We start from the raw sequence: 23936 nt of genomic DNA on the forward strand, positions 1-23936 counted from the left end.
GTCCACCTGTACTCATCTTTATAACCAATAAAACTGCATGAGATAAGCGTCCGTCTCAAAGGTTAAGATTGAAGTCTATTTTCATACAGCTAGGCTATCTATCGCTCACTAATGCCTGATGGGAATTTGATTCAGTCAGAACAAAGGGAGTCGTCTGCGATGTTCCTCTATTGATCCATCGTCTAACAAAAAAAAAAAAAAAAAATGGATTTGAGGCCTAAAGAATCTTCTGCTCTTTTCTTTCTCTTGGTTATTTTCACACTCGGGAAGTTTAGTGAAGCGCAAAGTAAGTGATGAACATTTTTAACTGAAAAATATGGCATAATCAGATCTTTTGTATAGGATAAAACAGTTAAAAATCCGCAGGGATTTGAGAGATGACACGTTACACTGCGGAAAATGTAGGTTTAGGATTAGATATGAAGATTTCCAAAACTGGAATGAAGACTTTTCTTGTTAATGAAGAAAATCTTGTTAATGAAAAAAAAAAATGTTTGGCTAATATTTCAAGTTGTAAGAATTAGTTTCAAGCTGTGCTAGTTATGGTTAATTGAACATCAAGGCAATTTTGTTTTTTAAGAATAAGACTTGATTCAGGAAATTTGTCGATTTTAACACTTTACAATCATACTGAGTGAGAGTTATCAACTTCTAGCATCAATCATAAATCTTTTACACATTTCAATAACAGTGATGTTTTATCTGCATATGTGTTACTATGGATACATTTAAAAATGCTTTGCAAATTCTTAAACTAAAATTGTGGTCTTAATTCAAACAGTATTCCAACTTTACATATAGTCTGTACTCTTATTATACATAGACAAAAATGTATTCCAGAAATTTCTGCTTGATCATATTTTTAATTCAAATGACTTTTCCCAACTAATTCAATGATTTTGAAATAGGCCCTATGTGAATTTTAGTAGACCTGTTTGTTTTAAGAAATCATTAAGCTAACTAAATTTAGCAATTATTTTGTTCCATACTTTCTAATATTTTTACTTTTTGCAGTGCCAACCAGGACCACCCTTGTGAAAAAATCATTTTCCAAAATGTATTTAAAACACATTTATTTCATACTAAGTATACTACAAATCCATTAACATATTTACTGACATCGCTTGAGACTTACTGATACAAATATTAGAAGTAAACTTTAATTGGAGTACTTCTTTATTGCACAATACACATTTCTTAATAGTAAGCCTAAAATGTGTTTTAAATATAACTATTAGTAAAGACAGTATGATTTCTGTATACTATCAGTCTTTAAATGCAAGATATTTAAAGTGAACCTAAAGTAGTTCCACTTTAGCACAATCAAATATACTTAAGTATATCTTTAGTTAGACTTCAGCACTATTTCCGGATAACTAAAGTACATTAAGTACAAAATTAGTTCCAATTTAGCTGACTATAAGTATACCAATTTAGTATACCAAAAGTACAATTGCAGGTTATTTATATTAAGTACATAAATATATATTTGTAGTATGCAAAGTAAATGTATTTCAAAAACATTTTGGTTTGTTTATTTTTCACTAGGGTATTCATGACTATTAATTCTGAATTTCCTTTTCTCTGAATGGTACAGTCCTCTGCTCAACAAATCCCGTAGATTCTATCAATGAAAACAACGCTATTAAAGACATAGTTGCAACAATCACCCCTAGCACTGACGGTGTGACGGCCACAATCACTAGTCAAGATCCAGAGGGTCTCTTCAGCCTTGACGGATTCAATCTCATTGCTGAGACTGTGCTGGACTTTGAGGTTAATATGGAGAGTCTGTTGTTGTGTTCAACCATTACACTCTAAATTTATCATTTAAAAATGCTTGTTTCCAGGGGTGTAAAGTACAAAAGTACGTACTACTTAAATCACCTTTTATACCTTTTTAACAGCCAGTGAAATACTTTTCATTGAAAAATTTACTTAATTCACATTAAGAAATGTCTTCGCACCAAGTCTTTGATCTAAACTGGTGTTTTTTTTTCTTTTTTTTTCTCACTTAAAGTGCCCCTATTATGCTATTTTAAATTTCCCTAATTTTGTTTTGGAGTCTCCTACAACAGGTTTACATGCATCAAAAGTAAAAAAAATAGTTTAATTTTCTTATAATATACATTGCACGTCACCACATTTTTTAATGATTCTCAAACGACTCGTTGGATGAATCAGTCTCTCTAATCCCTCCTTTCCGAGAGCTTAGTTTGCTCTGATTGGCCAGATGGCCCAGTCTGTTGTGATTGGTCTACCGTATACAGCGCCTGTCGGAAGCCACACGCCCATTACCATTACTGAACGTCAGCTCCGTCCGTAGGCTTCCAAAATCTCGCCGAGATTTGTAAAAACAAAAACGTTTGTAAAACAAATCTTGTTCCATCCTTTATCTTTTCTCAAAATAGTTAGTACGACAGACAATCTGCATTAATAGACACAGTTTTAGGTAATAGTGATAAATTTCAGTAAGGCAGTAATAACTTATAATTTTGTTTAGTAGTTTTAAAATAGTTTTTGAACACCCAATAGAAAATATATACATCAATAATTATAAATAGTTACAGGTTGTGATTCTGTGGAGCAAGCTGGTCCAAATAAACTTACTGACCAATCTTTCAAGAGCAAGCGTTTAGCGAATCCCGCAGTGTACTCCAAGATTTGAGAAGCAGTCGTCAGTTAAATGACATGTTTGTGGGCGTGTCAAGTTGTTCATGTACGGACAACGTACAACAAACACATTATGCAAATGTATCTTCTTCTAGTGACATAGAACCGTAAAGCAGTAAGATTTGAATGAAAAACGACTCGTTTAGGCGGTTCGGAGTCGATTCTTTCCTTTGGGAGACAATAACTGTAATTATCGTGCACTTTCAACTTTACAACTTTGCAGAACGTTTACATTCACAAACAGCTATATTAGACACTGCCTGAAAGGGAATATTCAAAAAAACATAATAGGGGCACTTCAAAGGTTTAAGCAATTTCTGAGAATTGTTGTTGAACACTTGTGATATTTGAAATTAACCCAAACAAACACACCCCTCCCTTCATCGCTCTGCCCCCAGAATGCATGAACATAATGCAAGAGTGGATAGGTTTGTTCGATTTGAACCGGCGCTGTACAGATGACATCAAAGTACCGCGAGAGTGATTGAAAAGCATACAGAAACGTCTTTGATGTCATTCACTGATCGGTCTGTGCAGCGCCGGTTCAAGTCGAACAAGCCTAATGTCTCTTGGACACGCCCCCTACAGCTGATTAGCTGACTCTCTCTCCTCCCCCATCATGAGTGGACACGCCCCCTACAGCTGATTAGCTGACTCTCTCTCCTCCCCATCATGAGTGGACACGCCCCCTACAGCTGATTAGCTGACTCTCTCTCCTCCCCCATCATGAGTGGACACGCCCCCTACAGCTGATTGGCTTACTCTCTCTCCTCCCCCATCATGAGTGGATACGCCCCCTACAGCTGATTGGCTGACTCTCTCCTCCCCCATCATGAGTGGACACGCCCCCTACAGCTGATTGGCTTACTCTCTCTCCTCTCCCATCATGAGTGGACACGCCCCCTACAGCTGATTAGCTGACTCTCCTCCCCCATCATGAGTGGACACGCCCCCCTACAGCAGATTGGCTGACTCTCCTCCCCCATCATGAGTGGACATGGCCCCCTACAGCAGATTGGCTGACTCTCCTCCCCCATCATGAGTGGACACGGCCCCCTACAGCAGATTGGCTGACTCTCTCTCCTCCCCCATCATGAGTGGACACGCCCCCCTACAGCTGATTGGCTGACTCTCTCTCCTCCCCCATCATGAGTGAACATGCCCCCTACAGCATATTGGCTGACTGTCCTCCCCCATCATGAGTGGACACGCCCCCTACAGCTGATTGACTCAGTCTCTCCTCCCACATCATGAGTGGACATGCCCCCTACAGCTGATTGGCCACTCCCTCTCCTCCCCCATCATGAGTGGACACGCCCCCTACAGCTGATTGGCTCACTCCCTCTCCTCCCACATCATGAGTGAACATGCCCCCTACAGCATATTGGCTGACTGTCCTCCCCCATCATGAGTGGACATGCCCTCTACAGCTGATTGGCTGACTCTCTCTCCTCCCCCATCATGAGTGAACATGCCCTCTACAGCTGATTGACTCAGTCTCTCCTCCCACATCATGAGTGGACATGCCCCCCTACAGCTGATTGGCTGACTCTCTCTCCTCCCCCATCATGAGTGAACATGCCCTCTACAGCTGATTGACTCAGTCTCTCCTCCCCCATCATGAGTGGACACGCCCCCTACAGCTGATTGGCTCACTCCCTCTCCTCCCACATCATGAGTGAACATGCCCCCTACAGCATATTGGCTGACTGTCCTCCCACATCATGAGTGGACATGCCCCCCTACAGCTGATTGGCTGACTCTCTCTCCTCCCCCATCATAAGTGGACATGCCCTCTACAGCTGATTGACTCAGTCTCTCCTCCCCCATCATGAGTGGACATGCCCCCTACAGCTGATTGACTCTGTCTCTCCTCCCACATCATGAGTGGACACGCCCCCTACAGCTGATTGGCTCACTCCCTCTCCTCCCCCATCATGAGTGGACATGCCCCCTACAGCTGATTGACTCTGTCTCTCCTCCCACATCATGAGTGGACATGCCCCCTACAGCTGATTGACTCTGTCTCTCCTCCCCCATCATAAGTGGACATGCCCTCTACAGCTGATTGACTCAGTCTCTCCTCCCCCATCATGAGTGGACATGCCCCCTACAGCTGATTGACTCTGTCTCTCCTCCCCCATCATAAGTGGACATGCCCCCTACAGCTGATTGACTCTGTCTCTCCTCCCACACCATGAGTGGACATGCCCCCTACAGCTGATTGGCTCACTCCCTCTCCTCCCCCATCATGAGTGGACATGCCCCCTACAGCTGATTGACTCTGTCTCTCCTCCCACATCATGAGTGGACATGCCCCCTACAGCTGATTGGCTCACTCCCTCTCCTCCCCCATCATGAGTGGACACGCCCCCTACAGCTGATTGGCTACAAGTGTGTTACGGTGCTCGGTCTGATCCACTTTCAACAGTGTTTCTCAGAAATCGCTTACTGCAGGAAACGTTTAGTTGTCAGTCTGTAAATTACTGTTTTCAAGTGTCTTTAACTGCTGCTCCTGAATTTAACAATTTCAGGTAGCAGGTTTCAGGACATTGCTTTCCAGATTAAAAAATTATCCTGATATTACTTTAGCTATAATAGTACTGATGCTTTGACTTTTAAATGAGTAAAATTTTAATAAAGTACAAATATTTTAGCTTAATTATTTCTCAGTACTTTTACACCCCTACCTGTGTCCTCATTTATGTATAACATTTAAAAGGAACCAATTTGCTTAAAATACTCAAATTAACAGACCTTTTATGTTATGTGATTTTCGTAGACATTTGTCGAGAGCAAACCACATGAGGTGAATGTTGAGTGTACAAAAGTTGGTTCTACTTCTGTAAGTAATGGTGTTTTTTTTAATTAACCTAGAACATTCCTTCTTTCAAATGTTTGCTCTTGAAGTAAACCCCTGCATGTCAAATCTGTATCTTGTAGACTAAAGTGACTCTGAGAATAATCGTTCGGGATGTGAATGATAATCCACCAGCGTTTGCAGAGAGTCAATACTTACTAAACGTCAATGAGGTACAATGTCAAGATCCTGTTATACATCCTTTCCTGATGAACTTTTAATGCTGCTTTTGTTGTACAATTTTCTTTAATCCTGTTTATTCATCTGCTTTTATCTCATAACCATTTTCAAAATCTGAAAGCTTTTAATTGTTGTAGTTAACAAAAATCGATACCAGTGTTGGCCTAATCACAGCAACCGATCCTGATAAAGGGGATACACTTTACTACCAACTGGAGTCTCCTGAGGTACGCAACAAAAATCCCAAAGAATGTGTATAGAGTTTGTATAAATTGTATTTCTTGTTGCAGTCATGTTGGGAACTATGTGTTCTGAAATATCTACATTTTGAAATTCTCTAAGAAAATTCCTCTTTAATGTTGGTTCCAAATTATTATTATTATTGATATTCCACTAGGAATCCTTGTCATGGTCAAATCTGTCTAGTCAAAAACGAGCAATTCTCTCTGAAACAAGGCCTTTGTTTTTCTCTCAGGACGAATTCGGCCTCCAGACTAGTTTCAATCCCAACATTCTGGTGAAAAAAATTCTGGATTACGACAAAGTGAAAAAAATCACAATGACGCTATATGTACAGGTGAGTTGGTTTGACCTAGGTTTCATTTCCAAAGATGCTTGTTTTTGTACAAACAACTTTAATGTGATGATATTTCAGGACACGCAGATTGGATCTTCAGCCGCAGTCTCCCACACCGCCTCAACCACCATTGAGGTCAATATCCTAGACATTGACAATCGTCCACCGTGGTTCCAGCCCTGTACAGAAATAGAGTTTGTCTCAAGCAAAGCGTGCATGAGCTCTGGTTATGAAGGGACGGTCAACTTAAATGAGCAAGAGGTGGGTATCAGTGAGTTTCTCAAGGCCAATTCAAACGGCCCCAACAAACACCAACACTTCACACATTGGAAACTTTATACAAAAAAGTCAATATTCATTGGGGCATTGTGATTTAGCTTAAAGTGTTGGACTGTTCTTGAGTTACAGCGCCAGATGAGCATATGAATGTTTTTGTACACCACAGACAGGCCCTTTGTCCTTGAAGCCAGGTCCGGTCATGGCCATCGATGGAGACAAAGGCAGGAATGAGGCCATTAGTTACACATTTCTTGAAAGTGAGTTTAAAGTCCTCATGAGTTGAAATAAAGAATTTATGTCCCTTCGGGAAGAGGGATAAATTCATCATTTTAATTAATGAATTTTACGTGTTCAGATATTGACGATCCTATATTTCAAATCAACACTGACACCGGGAGCATCACAATGCTGAAACCATTTGGGGAGGCAGGACCGATTGTTCTTACAGTCATGGTGAGATAAAAATGGTGTTTTGAATGTTACATGCAACCAAAAACTTCATTCAGGAACCACAGTATATCTTCTGTACACTCGGTTCTTTATTGGCATTAATGGCTCCATGAAGAACCTTTAACCTTTTCCATAGTGGAAAAAGCTTCTTTAGATTATTAAAATGTTCTTCACACTAAGAGAGAGAAAAAAAGGTTCAATGTTCACTGAAATGTTCTTTGGGGAACCAAAATGGTTCTTCTATGGAATCACTGAAAAAAAAAAAACATTTTTAAGATTAAAGTTGCTTCCCAAACCAAATTTCCCTGGTTTCCTTAGGCATATCAGAGGGAGAACCCTGATCAGTTTGCCACCACCACAGTCATCCTGAAGGTGGTGATATCCAGCAATCACCCTCCGAAATTTGTGAACCCAAGTTACGAAGGCTTTATCTCAGAGGACGCAGGAGTGGACAGCCTCGTGCTGGAGAGCAAAACGTCCAACAGACCCCTCAAAGTCCAGGCTACCGATGAAGACTTCTCTAATGTAAGAACTCAAACAGCATTCTGATCTGTGCATGTGATTGGGAAGTTAGTGTAGATAATAGAAAACAAATAGAGCATCAAAACATGAGAATAATGAATTTTTGTAAATCATTCGAAAATCATTCATACATTTCCCCTGGTATTCCAGAGTTGATTTGCTCAGCGAGTTACTCTGGTGTCGAGTAATGATGCTCATTAAATATGCCCCTCTATCTGTACTGCACCAATCACATCGGGTTATCTGATATAGGCGGGCCAGAGGCGAGATGACGACAGCGCTGCAACGTCGAAGTCATTAGTAAACATTGCAAGATGGCTGTGGATGAACACCATTTGTTTGAAACTGCTTTGGCCGCTACAATGAAAGATTTAGACTTTTTATCTAAAAGAGGAACAGAAGACGGCGCTCGAATCGTTTCTTTGCTAGAAGTGTGTTTTTGCTGTTTTGCCGACCGGATACGGTAAGAGTCTAATCTACCAGTTATCTCCGCTGGTAGCTAAGCGTATGGGGCTTGTTGTGATTGGTCGTAGTGTTATCCAATTGCGTGCAGTGAGATTTTCAAATGCATGCTTGGTGCCGCCCCTCGAGCTGGACGATTTTCATTAGTCGACGCCAGACCATTAATCTTTCAGATTTAGGTCTGGATTTCCAGGCTATCATACATAAAACCATTCTTACAAAAATTCTTGGTTGGCATTGAATTTATTACATAAATTGTTGCATTGAACTGAATTGTTTGTGATACTGTCGCATTTAATTGAATCATTGTCATTTTGAATTTAATCGTTTGTAAAAAAAAAAATATCACTGTTCTTACATACTGTAAATCGTCACGTTCAGTTCTTAATAGTTCCTAAAATAATTCTAACATAAATTGTTGCACTGACTATTGCAAAACTCTCTCATTATTGTTGCATTAATTTAAATGTTTGTAAAACAATTCTTACATAAATTCTTGATTGAATTGAAATGAATGGCTCATAAAACCATTCTCAGTCGCATTGAATTAAATGATTCGTAAAACCACTCTTGACTAAATTGTTGCGTTCAATTCGATGTTACAATTGAAATAAGAATGGTTTTCGATTGATTTACACACGTTTTCTGCTCAGGTTTTATAAATTATGCCCAGTGTCGTCATATTTCTGGTGTGTACGGCTGGATTTCTGTCTTTATAGGGCTATAATCCTGACATCAAATTTGAGGTTGTAGGCGGTACTGAATTTTCAATTACACCAGAGGGTTTCATACTCATGGCGAAGACGGTTTCCCCTGGCACTGTGAATTTACAAGTAAGAACTTAATATTTCATACAACTGACATTTGCTAATCATTTGTGTATGATTTGAAATATTTATGACTATGATTCAATGTGACTCAGATGAGGGTGTTTGACACAAACAATGGTGAATCCAGCACCGCATCTCTTACGGTTGAGGTCACGCAAGGTAAGACCAGCGTGTTATCAAGACAACACCTCATTATAACGGATAACTGACTGGGGCTAGCAGGGTGCTAATCATGCTAATCATGGTGTTTCTTGGAGGTCCTGGCTTTCAGCAAACAATTTTGTTGAATCATGTCATATCTCTTTCTAGAGTTCAGCTCAATCCACCGAAGAGAAACATCAATATATAGTTTAATGCGATTGATTTGGTCCATACATTGAATTTCAAAGATTCACTTGAATCAGTCAACAGCAAACCTGTTGACTATATAGTGACACCCTTTTTTCAACAGGGGTTCCCACTACCACACCGGTCACTACTATCATGACTTCATCCATCCAAACAACAGATCAGACCACTAACACACTGCTAACAACCACCACCTCCACCTCTCACCCTGGTACCAACACAGCTTTGCCCCACAGCACAGGTACACTTATGCTAATCTAACTAGCTTTGCTAAATCCTCTATGGCCAGTTGCATAAACTTAAGGAGAGTTCACTCCATGTCTGACTCACCTTAATTTCAAGCGTTCACGTCCTCTTACAACTCGTAATTGCAACTTGTGGAGTTATACTTTATTTCGATTGTCCACTTTAGACGTTCTACTATATACATGTCAACTAACTTTCATTAGAGTATTAGTAGACTGTTAGGATAGGTTTAGGGTTAGTAGAATAAGTTGATATGAACTTGCAAAGTTACTTACAGTCAGTAGAAGGTCTGTTGGTGGAGCATCAAATAAAATGTTATCAGATATTAAACAGTCTACTAATACTCTGATGACTGCTAGTTGACACGTAGATGCAGTTACTTAGTAGAATGTCTAAAGTGGACTATTAATGTGTTTCCTTTCTGAAAGCTGCTACTTGTACCACATGACTGCTGTTTACTCCTGGTATTAAGATGCATTTTGGTCGATCGGATCACAAGTAGACGACGCTAAATACAGGTGTAAACAGGGGTATACAACGTTTTGAGCTTGTCCACTCTTTAGCACTTCCAGATATAGTTGAAAACGTATTAGACCGGATTGCTTTCGTAGTGTAAACACTCATGTGATCGAATGTGTTCAAACAGCCACTAAAGACCGTCTTCTCTCCGTCTACTGATCTAATGAGTGACATTATGGGAAGAGCTCGAGCCAGACGGGATTTAAACTTTGTCGGCTGAAGACCCACGTTTGGTTTGAAGATGAAAAATGTACCAAGCACAATGTTCTCTCTCCATTCCTGATTTCTAACACACACTCACAGCGTTCGGCTAGTCTTGTGTCTGTCAGAGCAGAAACTAAAGCTGATGCTCTCCGTGTGTTTTCCTGTCGTCTCCGGTCGTGTTCATATGTAAACAAGCTTTTTTTTTTCATTAGATTGAAAGATCTGAAAAAAACATTCATTCATTTACCATAGACCCTCCCCTCGAAGAAATCAGGACAGAAGTGGCTGAAAGTGGACAAAAGAGACGGATTAAAACACAGGTGTAAACAGGAATGTGTCTCCCTCGTCTACTTGTGATCCGATCGACCAAAACACATCTTTACACCAGCTGTAAACAGGGCCTGAGGATGTGAACAGCTCTGAGTAGAACGTCATCTACTCAGTAGATGTAATTACGACATGGCGCGTACATGCATTAGTTCGAACTAGTCTTATTTTTCAAATTCAAATTAGACCTAGGCTATTTACTTACTTGACTTAAAAATCTTAAATAAGTAAGAACAATTACAATCTTAAAGAAAATAAAATGTGATGACTAACTAACATTTTATCCACTGGTGCCATCATATATCACATAATAAAACTGATTTAAAATATTCATGAATGTATCCCGGTGCAAATCACATGAAATGTTAACACTTTATTTTACAGTGTCCTTGTTACATATGTTACATATACTTACCATAATAATAAGAGTAAATTATGCATAATTACATGCAATTAACCCTAAACCAAATCCTAATCCTACCCTAACCCTATAGTAAGTACATGTAGTTGCTTAATATTACTCAGTACTTAAATATATAAATACACTGTAACAATGACACCTTAAAATAAAGTGTAACCCATGAAATTTACTGAATCAAGGTTGCATGATTTATGCTGTTGGACACTTTTGGATGCTGGCTATTAAGGGTGTGAGATAATACTTTAATCAAAATGATTGAAATTGTGAAATTCCAGCAAAATTAAGCCTAAGCAATTTGTGTACCATTCTTGAAAACCAAATTAATGTTAACCGTAATCATGCCAAAAGCAGAGTTTCTGTGCTCTTGTGCTCAGGAGGACAGCAGGGGACAGCTGGAGGGTACAGTGCCGGGGATATGGCCGCTGTAGGGGCCAGTTTGGCTGTGGTTCTCGTTCTCTGCTTGGTTGGCATTGGAGTGATGGCGCACCGCATCAAGGGCCATAACGCAGACTGGAAGAAGCTTTCCGAGGCCAGCATCTTCCGTAGCTCCGTGAGTTTCCATTCTCTTTAATCAAAACACAAAGGCATTTTCGGAATGTTCTAGGTTACGCTCTGTTTAGAATGATTGTTGATTAATGTCATTCCATTAATGTAAATTGTCAGACTGAATAGTAAAATCGAATGTATTCGCATTGAGTTGAAACATCTGTAAAACCCATTTTACGTAAAATGTCGTACTGATTAGTTAGTCGGTAAGAGCATAAAACTGTCACACTGAAACAGGCAAAACATTCATAAATATATTCTAACATAATGTTTTCTGATTGAATTGAATAGGTCATAAAAGCAATATATAAACAATATATGATCAATAAGTTATGACTACATATGTTTTTACATTGCTTTAACTCATCAAAATAAGTTGTTTAAAGTATTTTTTATTACAAGTCATACAAGATTCAACTCAATTTTTTAAGTCAGTTTAATGTAATTTAAGTAAAAAATCCAAGTTGATTGTGCTTAATTTAAGGCAGCAACTTTTTTTCGTGCCACATTGTTACGCGTCTCACAACTGAATCAAATCAGTTGTAAAACCCTTTTAAACATAAACTGAAATTTTCAAATGTTCATAAAATCGCTCTTAAGTAAATTTAAGTAAATGTTCGGTTTGATTGTTCTTAAAACCATGCTTACATTTTCAGATTGAATTGCAAAAATAGTTCATAAATGTATTGATGTAAATACAAACTGAATCAAATTCTAACATAATTGGTTACATTCAATGTTCATAAAACCATTCAAATTTTGGATAAATCTGAACCGTTCGTAAAGGTATTCTCACATAAACTGTCACATTCGATGTTTCTAAAACAACTTACGAATTTGACTACGATTGAATTGAATAGTTCATAAAAGTATTCTTCGTAAATTGCTACAAATCAAATCTGTTTTAAAACCCTTTTAACAAGCATTAATTAAATGTTCATAAAAACGCTCATGTTAATTTTTGAATTTAATTGAATAGCTTATAAAAGCATTCTCGTAATTTCCTCTTACGTTAATTTTCAGATTGAATTGAACAGTTCGTCGACGCATTCTAATTATCACATTCCAATATTCATGAAACCATTCTTTCGTTAATTTTCAGATAGAATTGAATAGTTCGTAGAAGCATTTTCACGTTAATTGTCAAATTAAATTAAATCGTTCACAAACCAATCCTTACATTTTCAGATTGAATTGCAAAAATAATAAATAAATGTAGTCTCATGTAAATTCAATCAAATTCTCATATAATTGGTCACATTCAATGTTCATAAAACTGCAATTTTTACGAGAACTATTCCGCTGGTTTAGACCAGTTTGAACCGGCTTAAATTCCAATACGAACAGCGCTTTCAAATGTAAATATGTTTGTAATTTGTGACCCTGGATCACAAAACCAGTCTTATGGGTACATTTTTTTAATATTGAGATTTATATATTATCTGAAAGCTGAATAAATAAGCTTTCCATTGATGTATGGTTTGTTAGGATAGGACAATATTTGGTCGAGATACAACTATTGAAAATCTGGAATCTGGGGGTGCAAAAAAATCGAAACATTGAGAAAATTGACTTTAAAGTTCTCCATTTCTGTTGGCGATTGTGCAGCATTCACTCACAAAAACACATTTTTGATATATTTAAGGTAGGAAATTTACTAAATATCTTCATGGATCATGATCTTTACTTAATATCCTAATGATTTTTGGCATAAAAGAAAAATCGATAATTTTGACCCATACAATGTATTGTTGGCTATTGCCACAATAGCCTGGTTAGACTGGTTTTGTGATCCAGGGTCACATTTGTTCTAGAGTCTAAATGTTAATGATAGTACTTTCTATATCTAGAGCATATTTATTCTAGTATGTTTTGTTTTGACAGCTTGGTGGGGGTTCGGGTGGTCCTAAGGAGGGAATGCAGTACAGCAATGAGGGCTTCCAGCATGATGGGGATTCTGGAAGTGTGAACTCAAAGTTAGCCGCACACCTGGAGAGTAAGCTGGAGTCTGGGCTGATACGCGAGACACCGCAGGAGAACATGACCCGCAGCGCCGCCCCCGTTCCCCACACCAGCAGAACCAGCTCTCCACCCGACACCAGCAGCCTGACTGATTCAGAAACCGTCGACGGCGAGAAGGAAGTCAAACCAATCCTGACCAAAGAGCGGCGCAATGAAGAGGGCTACAAAGCGGTGTGGTTTAAGACAGACATCGACCCCAACACCAAAGAGGACGTGGTCATCATTCCCGACACTGGTGAACCGGATGGAGACCAGGAGGAAGATGGCGACAGCGAGGATGAGGACAACCTCAGGACTGACATGGATTCGGAAGATGAAGAAATTTGATGAAACTTTCCCTTTTCATATTCCTTTCTGTTAATAAGTCTGTAAATATGCTTCACAAAATGAACGTAATTTTCAGTATCTAGCTAAATGAAGTCAACATGAAATCAAAACAGACCCTGTTTGCTTATACACACACACACACAATATATTTACAAACTTTTATGTTAGATGCGATTAATCGATTTGACAGCACTATATGTTCCTGTTTTTCTGTGAATGATTCATCAGTGCACATTATTCTGAAGAAAAAAAAGTATTTCATGAATCTTATAACTTAATCAATATCACTCAGAAGTAAAATGGGTGTGAAATGTTTCATGTTGACTTAGTGCCATGTACAAAAATATAAGTTACTTTATATCTATAGTCCACTTCAGACATTATACTCACTATTAGTAACTTTGCAACTAAATGTCTACTAACTCTCATTAGAGTATTAGTGGACTGATAGGATAAGGTCAGCAGATATTAGGGTTAGGGTTAGGAGTCTAACCCTAACCCAGACTCTACTAATACAGTTGATATGTAATTGCAAAGTTACTTATAATTAGTAGAATGTCTAAAGAGGACTAATTAAGTTTTTTTCTTCCACTGTAAATTGTTTGATTTCAGTTATTTGTAGAAATTACTTAACTGCAAAACATAAAAAAATATACATATACAATAAACTCTACAATATTTACTTATATCTAGAGTTATTTTTTACACCACGGGCATTACCAAATGCCAAATAATGCATTTATGAATTCACTACACTGATAATCAAATCTCTGGCCTGTATGGGGAGACAGTTGCTATAACAACCTTCTGACGTAAACTGTTTATTCGTGTGTTTGTGATGTTGCAGTGGACTGCTGCCCTTTCACATAACACTGATCACTAAATCATTTTACAATAAGATAAGCTTCAATGATTAACCTAAGAATGCTGTATTAGTTTGCATGCCATTATATAATCTATACGTCAAACAAACACACTGAAACAGATCTAAACAAGTTAATCTTAGAAAATCAAGTGTTACTTGTACTTATTTGGGACCATTAAGTCCAAGTTTTCATATTGCACTGGTTGTTTAGATCTCAGACCAATGACCAGAGGCTCAACTTGATTGTTCACTCACTGATAGATATATCCCAAAATGAGCCTTGTTTTGGATGTACCATAGTGATACCATAGAATAGTTTGAAGTACTATGGTTTCAAGTACGTATTTGTAAGGGAGAACAGATCCATCTTCAGGGACAACTATCTCAAAACAAAGAACAAAACCTCATCTGATAAAAAAAGTGAGACAAAGAAAATCTTTCTAGAAGTGAAGTGAACTAATTAATTTGCCTTGACAGTAAGAATGAATTAATACCAGAGAATGTCTAATAAGGGGAGAACTTCCACTCTCAGTAAACTTCCGGCTTCTGAACTGGTTGCAGTTCCACTCTGGCTCCACATGAGGGCGCTCACAGGACGAGTGCAGAATAAATGGAGGTCTATGGCGCTATACCCCTCAAAATCCACTTTTCTCAGGATATAATTTTTTGTCTAGTAATTTGAATATTGTATTCGAAAGGAGATGCAAAGAAATTACACATTGCTGGGTGTTAGATTTTTTAGAGTCACTTATTTGCTTTAAAAAGTATTTTAAAATGTCAATGACGTCATACACATCGTACGACCAGAGATACTGCTTAACGGCAATCCTTCAGTCACTTTGGTGTTTTCGCGCTCTGCACTTTCTTTTCTCTCGAGACATCGACAACACAGCTGACACAGGTAAACACACAACACAGCTGACACAGGTAAACACACAACACAGCTGACACAGGCAAACACACAACACAGCTGACACAGGCAAACACACAACACAGCTGACACAGGCAAACACACAACACAGCTGACACAGGCAAACACACAACACAGCTGACACAGGCAAACACACAACACAGCTGACACAGGCAAACACACAACACAGCTGACACAGGCAAACACACAACACAGCTGACACAGGCAAACACACAACACAGCTGACACAGGCAAACACACAACACAGCTGACACAGGCAAACACACAACACAGCTGACACAGGCAAACACACAACACAGCTGACACAGGCAAACACACAACACAGCTGACACAGGCAAACACACAACACAGCTGACACAGGTAAACACACAACACAGCTGACACAGGGAAACACACAACACAGCTGACACAGGTAAACACACAACACAGCTGACACAGGTAAACACACAACACAGCTGACACAGGTAAACACACAACACAGCTGACACAGGCAAACACACAACACAGCTGACACAGGCAAACACACAACACAGCTGACACAGGTAAACACAACACAGCTGACACAGGTAAACACACAACACAGCTGACACAGGCAAACACACAACACAGCTGACACAGGCAAACACACAACACAGCTGACACAGGCAAACACACAACACAGCTGACACAGGCAAACACACAACACAGCTGACACAGGCAAACACACAACACAGCTGACACAGGCAAACACACAACACAGCTGACACAGGCAAACACACAACACAGCTGACACAGGCAAACACACAACACAGCTGACACAGGCAAACACACAACACAGCTGACACAGGCAAACACACAACACAGCTGACACAGGCAAACACACAACACAGCTGACACAGGTAAACACACAACACAGCTGACACAGGGAAACACACAACACAGCTGACACAGGTAAACACACAACACAGCTGACACAGGTAAACACACAACACAGCTGACACAGGTAAACACACAACACAGCTGACACAGGCAAACACACAACACAGCTGACACAGGCAAACACACAACACAGCTGACACAGGTAAACACAACACAGCTGACACAGGTAAACACACAACACAGCTGACACAGGTAAACACACAACACAGCTGACACAGGGAAACACACAACACAGCTGACACAGGTAAACACAACACGGCTGACACAGGTAAACACACAACACGGCTGACACAGGTAAACACACAACACAGCTGACACAGGCAAACACACAACACAGCTGACACAGGTAAACACACAACACAGCCGACACAGGTAAACACACAACACAGCCGACACAGGCAAACACACAACACAGCCGACACAGGTAAACACACAACACAGCTGACACAGGTAAACACACGTGCTAGAAGAGTTTTTGTTTTGTTTGTTTCTGGTCCCGCTTCGGATGCCACGATGCCATCAAGCGGTATCTCTGGTCGTAATCAGTCCTTCACTGACCAATCAGCGTTCATTAGCAGAATGCTAGCGTGTTATGGGCAACAACAACTCAACCTGTAAGAAACCGAAAGGACATAAGTACTCGTTCATTCAACTTTCGACCTATAACCCATGTTGAACTTGCAAAACCTTCAATCAAATCTGAGATTTCTCAACGGCAATCGGGTGAAAGAGACAAATTTAGCCGTCTAGCGCCATAGACTCCCATTCATTTTGCACTCATGGGCGATTGCCCCCAGTGGAGCTCTGGTGGAACTACAACCAAAACTCGGTACAATAGGACTTAATAAGGAGTGGGAAGGCTCTCCGTAGAAGGGCTCTGTTAATCCTAATTAAAGGGTTATGTATGTTGCGTTGACAGCATGTCATAATTAGCGAGATGACAACACGTAACGTTCTTTTCTGAGCTGAATTATGCATTTCTATGGCAACACTAACTGCAGTCAGCTGGTACAAGTCGGAGATCTCAGAAAATTATGAGTTTACAATTTGTAGTTACGAGTTCTACAAGGACGAGAACGCTTTTTACAAGTCGGAATCTCGTAATTCCGACATGGCGTGGACGTATCTTATACGCATATTATAGTTAACTAAAAACCATAAACTAAAATTTCTGTTTATTTCTTGTTAACTGAAATAAAACAAATATTAAAAACTTAAACTTTATTTCAGCTAGCTGCCAAAACAACATTTAGTTTTCGTCTGTGATGGATCCGATAATTTGCAATCCTTAATAAAATCTGCTTCTTATGATGCAGTGTATCAAATAAATAAATAATGAATATATTAGTTTTTTCGCTTATGAAAAATAGTCCTTTACACATAAAAAATGCAATGAACAATTTTAATTTATATGCTCTTACAGGTTCAATGTTGCAAGGACTCCTGAGTGACAGGAAGTTTTCTAATTAACGAATACCATAATCCCTCAATTTTTGTCACTGTAGGTTTTTCTTGTGTTTCTATGAAAAGAGAGAAGCCACAACTTATAAGAATAGACTGATGAGAATGTATGTTTCCACAAACACCAGTGAAATAAACAAAAATAAAATGGTGACCAATCAAAATTGGTATAACAGAGAGCCATTTAATTATTCAGAACATTACATAAGAGATTTCAATGAACATGTCACTTAAAGTAGACAGCATGTCTTATTGTGAACTCAATCTTGCATTGCACTTGCAAAAAAACATCTTGATTAGATTCCAGTTTAAATGAAAGCAAATTTGTAAAGTTAACGTTATAAAATGTATTCTTGCCAACATTAAGAAGCTGAATGAGCGCTCACATTTCTTAGGCAACAATATGTCACATCTTTGGTAGATAAAAGCTCATTCACTCCTGCAGTTCTGGGTCAATCTGACCTGCTTTTATTAAAGGCCCTTCAGGGAATGAATGACAGCGGATTTGGAACCAAGACAAAAGGTCAATGACCCCCTGAAAAAATAACAAGTGGGGGAAAAGATGTGTGTTTGGCATGAAAGATCTAACATTGCCCATTTGATGCGGTTTTCTTCTGGAGATTAAGAAAGGCTCCATAATTGTTTCATTGTTCGGGTCTGGAAATGTCCGGTGGACTGCTTTGGGCTTTCAATGGCACTTTACAAGCAAAATCAAGGGTGTATCCTGGCAACCGGGGATTTTAAACAGCTTTAAAACTTGGGGAAAGAATATATATTGGGATAAAGCAACTGAACTTCGGAATGATGGGAGCATGCAAACGGCAAGACTGAGCTACCGAACGGCACATTTAGAAATGAAACGGATGCAGATCTAAAGAGGTGAGTGTGTTTGTTATATTACTCCACTGCAACTCAATTAAATAATAAATTCAGTTGATGCTAGTTCAATAGGCTGAGCTGGAATTTCTCTGCTGGACTTATGGTTTCTCTGAAATCAAATCAAATCAAATTTTCATATGGTTTATTGAAGTACAGGACACATCAAAGCTCTTGATGACTTTTGAAACCAATTCAAGGACATGAATAATGTTTTATTAAGTTTTTCAGCTTAATAGTGCACTTTGTTGTTTCCTCTGTGGATATACTATGCCCGGCTAAAAGAAAAGAGTCGCTGTTTGGATTTAAAGAGGCAAATGCTTAAGACTGGATCATTATTGCAGTGATTATTATGTTTCTAGCATGTTATATGTTTGGCAACAGTTCTTCTAACCCTGATTGATGGAGTGTAGCTTTTCATCTCTTAAACAACCATGTAGGAAGACACATGGCCATATTCCAGGATGACAATGTCAAGATTCCTCAGGCTCAGATTGTGAAAGAATGGTTGTGAGGATCATGAAGAATCATTTTCACACATGAATCGTCTCCTCTGAGTCCAGATCTTAAACTCACTGAAAGTCTTTGGGATGTGCTGGAGGAGACTTCACAGAGCGCGGGACTCTTGCATTGTCAATACAAGATCTTGACAAAAAACTGACTCACCTCTTGATGGAAATAAATGTTGCGATGTTATTTCCATCAACAGGAGCATCGATTTTTGGTCAAGATATTGACAATGCAAGACTCAAGCAATAGAACCGGGCAACTCTAGCAATGTGGTCTGTGAAATTTAACTGATCCTCGAGGTTATGGTAAAAGTTATGGATGATGAACCTAGCCGAATGGAGAAGTTGTGATGAAGTGTTGGATTGGCTGAGACCACAGCCAGCTCTGTCTTCGCAAGGGTGAGTTGAAGGTGGTGGTCCTTCATCCAGCAAGAAATGTCTGTCAGTCAGGCCTAGATGCAAGCAGCCACTGTTGGATCCTCTGGCTGGAATGAAAGGTTGAGTTGTGTGTGTCGTCAGCATAACAGTGATAGGAAACTCATGGAAAATCATGTCTGAGAATGACAGATCCTAGTGATGACTTGCAGATGGAGAAGAGAAGTGGTCCAAGCACTGAGCCCTGAGGCACTCAAGTAGCTAGATATCGCAACTTAGACACTTCACCCCTCCACGACACCCTAAAGGACCTGAGAGGTAAGACTTGAACCACTGGAGTGTGGTTTCGATTATGCCCTTTGTCATGAGGATTGACAGGAGGACCTGGTGGTTAACTGGAGAACACTGAGTGGAACAACACTGACTCTTCTTCCTGTAAAAATGCTGTTTTTCAAAATTTTACCCACATGCCTTTAACATTTAAAGAAAACAAAGGGGAAGTCTATTCAGTGCTAAGTTACTTTATCTACAGTATTTGTGCAATTCTTGCTAATTTCCTGACCAGTGATTTGTAATTAAAATGGTTAAGGCCCATCTGGTGGGTCGGGTAGGCAGTGGTAAGCTACCCCCAAATTAATTTTTATTTGTTTTTTTAATTGACAAATCTTGCTATTTTTTAATTATCTGATTGATTTATATGATCAAAAACACTCAAGTCAAGTCATGATGCATTATCTAAAAGCTAATTTATTATTAAATATCGCAACACAAATCACGTCACAACGTCAAATTGATTGTTTGTTCGATCAGATGCAGTAACATTACGTTACTGTTATATGGATCGTTTTCTGAAAAGAAACGCATATGTGGGAGACAGACCTGTGCAAGCAAAAGCTGCGAAGTGTGTGGTGAGAAAATATGACACTGAATACATTAAATGTGTTTTTATAAGGGCAGGTACTGAGACTAAAGAGGGTCTCACACCGGACGAGAAGCGCAGCGCCACGTCGCGTCTTAAATTTACACCTGTGTTTTACACTTCATGTGTTTTTACTGATCAGATAGATATCTGATTTATCAAAACGATTCCATTTAGCCTACACTTGGTCTCATAAATGTGTTTTCACAAAACGGATATAAATCCGATCTTAAATTCCCGCACTATAGGGGAGTGCGGGGCACAACGTAACACGGGGCTAGTTGTAACACACTTGTTTTAAATACTTCCACACATGCTAGCATGACGAAACTTGGTGTATTTACTAGTTGCCATATCAACACTATATAGAGAAAAAAATTGCGCCAAAATTATTATTTTTCTTTGGAAGATATCCATAGACTATACATTTATTAAACCATAGCAAAAGTAAATTTCTTAAGTTAATTTTTCATCTCTGTTTTTTGTGTTTATTTAAAATTAGACAAATCTGATATTATTTTAATCTCCAATATGTTATTTAACAGTTGAGATAGTTCTTTAATGCTTCGCTAACTAGCAGAAGACACTAGCAGGGTTTAAACGAGTGGGGGTTCAATCTTCAGATGGCTGGCAGGAGCCGCCACTGGCATGTCACGTGACCGTCAGTGGCAGACTGGCAGCTGCCAGTCTGATTCTGGTATATCACGTGACCTGCCAGTGGTTGGCTATTGTCTGGCAGTCTGCCTTTTGCAAGTTTCAGAAAACATTGATTTTTGCCAGTTTATCTGTTTTGTATGTTCCTCCCTCTCTAGCTCGTGTATTATGCATCTGTTGATATGATTATGTTCTTTTGCATGATTGGCATTTTAGAGAATTCAGACTGGTTGCTTACTGACGCTCAGTCCAGTCAGCTGAACTGCGTGTATAACGCGTTGTCTGAAACTCTCGCTGTAAGGTAATGCATTGTTTTATTTTTATGAATGGAATCTCATTCATCTATTATTTAGTATTAGTAATGTTTTAGAGAATTTTATCCCAATTAAACCAGTTAAAATGGACGTGATCAGACTGGTTGCTTACTGACGCTTTACCGGATGCTCAATCCAGTCAGCCGCGGCTGAACTGCGTGTATAACGCGTTGTCTGACACTCTCGCTGTAAGGAAATACATTGTTTTCTTTTTATGAATGGAATCTCGTGCATCTATAATTTAGTATTAGTGATGTTTTAGAACATTTTATACCAATTAAACCAGTTAAAATGGACGTGATCAGACTGGTTGCTTACCGACGCTTTACCGGATGCTCAATCCAGTCAGCCGCGGCTGAACTGCGTGTATAACGCGTTGTCTGACACTCTCGCTGTAAGGAAATACATTGTTTTATTTTTATGAATGGAATCTCGTGCATCTATAATTTAGTATTAGTGATGTTTTAGAACATTTTATCCCAATTAAACCAGTTAAAATGGACGTGATCAGACTGGTTGCTTACTGACGCTTTACCGGATGCTCAATCCAGTCAGCCGCGGCTGAACTGCGTGTATAACGCGTTGTCTGACACTCTCGCTGTAAGGAAATAAATTGTTTTCTTTTTATGAATGGAATCTCGTGCATCTATAATTTAGAATTAGTGATGTTTTATGGAATTTTATCCCAATTAAACCAGTTAAAATGGATGTGATCAGACTGGTTGCTTACTGACGCTTTACCGGATGCTCAATCCAGTCAGCCGCGGCTGAACTGCGTGTATAACGCGTTGTCTGACACTCTCGCTGTAAGGAAATACATTGTTTTCTTTTTATGAATGGAATCTCATGCATCTATTATTTAGTATTAGTTATGTTTTAGAGAATTTTATCCCAATTAAACCAGTTAAAATGGACGTGATCAGACTGGTTGCTTACTGACGCTTTGCTGGGCGCTCAATCCAGTCAGCCGCGGCTGAACTGCGTGTATAACGCGTTGTCTGACACTCTCGCTGTAAGGAAATACATTGTTTTCTTTTTATGGTCACGTGAAATGCCAGAATCAGACTGGCAGACGCCAACCAGCCACTGACAGGTCACGTGAAATGCTCGAATCAGACTGGCAGACGCCAACCAGCCACTGACAGGTCACGTGAAATGCTCGAATCAGACTGGCAGACGCCAACCAGCCACTGACAGGTCACGTGAAATGCCAGAATCAGACTGGCAGACGCCAACTAGCCACTGACAGGTCACGTGAAATGCCAGATTCAGACTGGCAGACGCCATCCAGCCACTGACAGGTCACGTGAAAATCCAGAATCAGACTGGCAGACGCCAACCAGCCACTGACAGGTCACGTGAAATGCCAGAATCAGACTGGCAGACGCCAACCAGCCACTGACAGGTCACGTGAAATGCCAGAATCAGACTGGCAGACGCCAACCAGCCACTGACAGGTCACGTGAAAATCCAGAATCAGACTGGCAGACGCCAACCAGCCACTGACAGGTCACGTGAAATGCCAGAATCAGACTGGCAGACGCCAACCAGCCACTGACAGGTCACGTGAAATTCCAGAATCAGACTGGCAGACGCCAACCAGCCACTGACAGGTCACGTGAAATGCCAGAATCAGACTGGCAAACGCCAACCAGCCACTGACAGGTCACGTGAAATGCCAGAATCAGACTGTATGCCAACCAGCCACTGACAGGTCACGTGAAATGCCAGTGGCGGCTCCTGCCGGCACTGACAGGTCACATGACATGCCAGTGGCGGCTCCTGCCAGCCAGCTGAAGATTGAACCCCTACTGGTTTAAACCCCAGTTGTGCAGGCGGGGCATGTTGTAACACTGCGTTACAATGTGCCCCTATTAGAAATATGCTATTATATTCTATTAATTCTATAGAGAAAACATGAGAAAAAGGAGAATAAAGACTTAGAGTCAATGTTCAGAAATTACTAATTATTTATTTGTTTTGAACTATGTTTTATAGCTGTTTTCATGTGTTCGTAGTCAAAACTCAAAAATGAGTTTATTTAATTATTAAAAAATGCCATTATTTTATATGAAAAAGTTATTAATTGTATTTTATTTAGAAAAATATTTTAGTTTGTCTTATATATATTTTTTATTAGATCAGATAACATTTTAAGCTGTCATATGGTCATGTTACAATGTACCCCACCTATGGGGCATGTTGTCACATTTCACTTCCATTCTTTCGGGGTATATCAAGAAAAAAGTATATACTGTATTAATAAAACAAAACCACATAATTGTACTAGACATGTGGGAAATTAATGTGGGAAAAAATAA

The 23936-nt window shown here is 39.4% G+C and overlaps 1 protein-coding gene across 1 annotated transcript; it reads left to right on the forward strand.

Annotated features, from left to right (window-relative positions):
- Window positions 1-204: 204 nt before the first annotated feature.
- cdhr5b (cadherin-related family member 5b) lies at window positions 205-13793 on the forward strand (the record flags this gene model as incomplete). Its single annotated transcript, XM_081355357.1, has 15 exons — window positions 205-286; window positions 1598-1776; window positions 5456-5518; window positions 5617-5706; window positions 5851-5940; window positions 6189-6290; window positions 6369-6551; window positions 6736-6826; window positions 6925-7022; window positions 7338-7544; window positions 8723-8836; window positions 8926-8992; window positions 9285-9422; window positions 11273-11448; window positions 13329-13793. 15 exons carry the CDS (start codon window positions 205-207, stop codon window positions 13791-13793), a joined length of 2145 nt encoding a protein of 714 aa, XP_081211483.1.
- Between the last annotated feature and the right edge of the window lie 10143 nt (window positions 13794-23936).

Source organism: Scardinius erythrophthalmus, assembly GCF_964197995.2.
Source record: "Scardinius erythrophthalmus genome assembly, chromosome: 24".
Lineage (NCBI taxonomy): Eukaryota > Metazoa > Chordata > Actinopteri > Cypriniformes > Leuciscidae > Scardinius > Scardinius erythrophthalmus.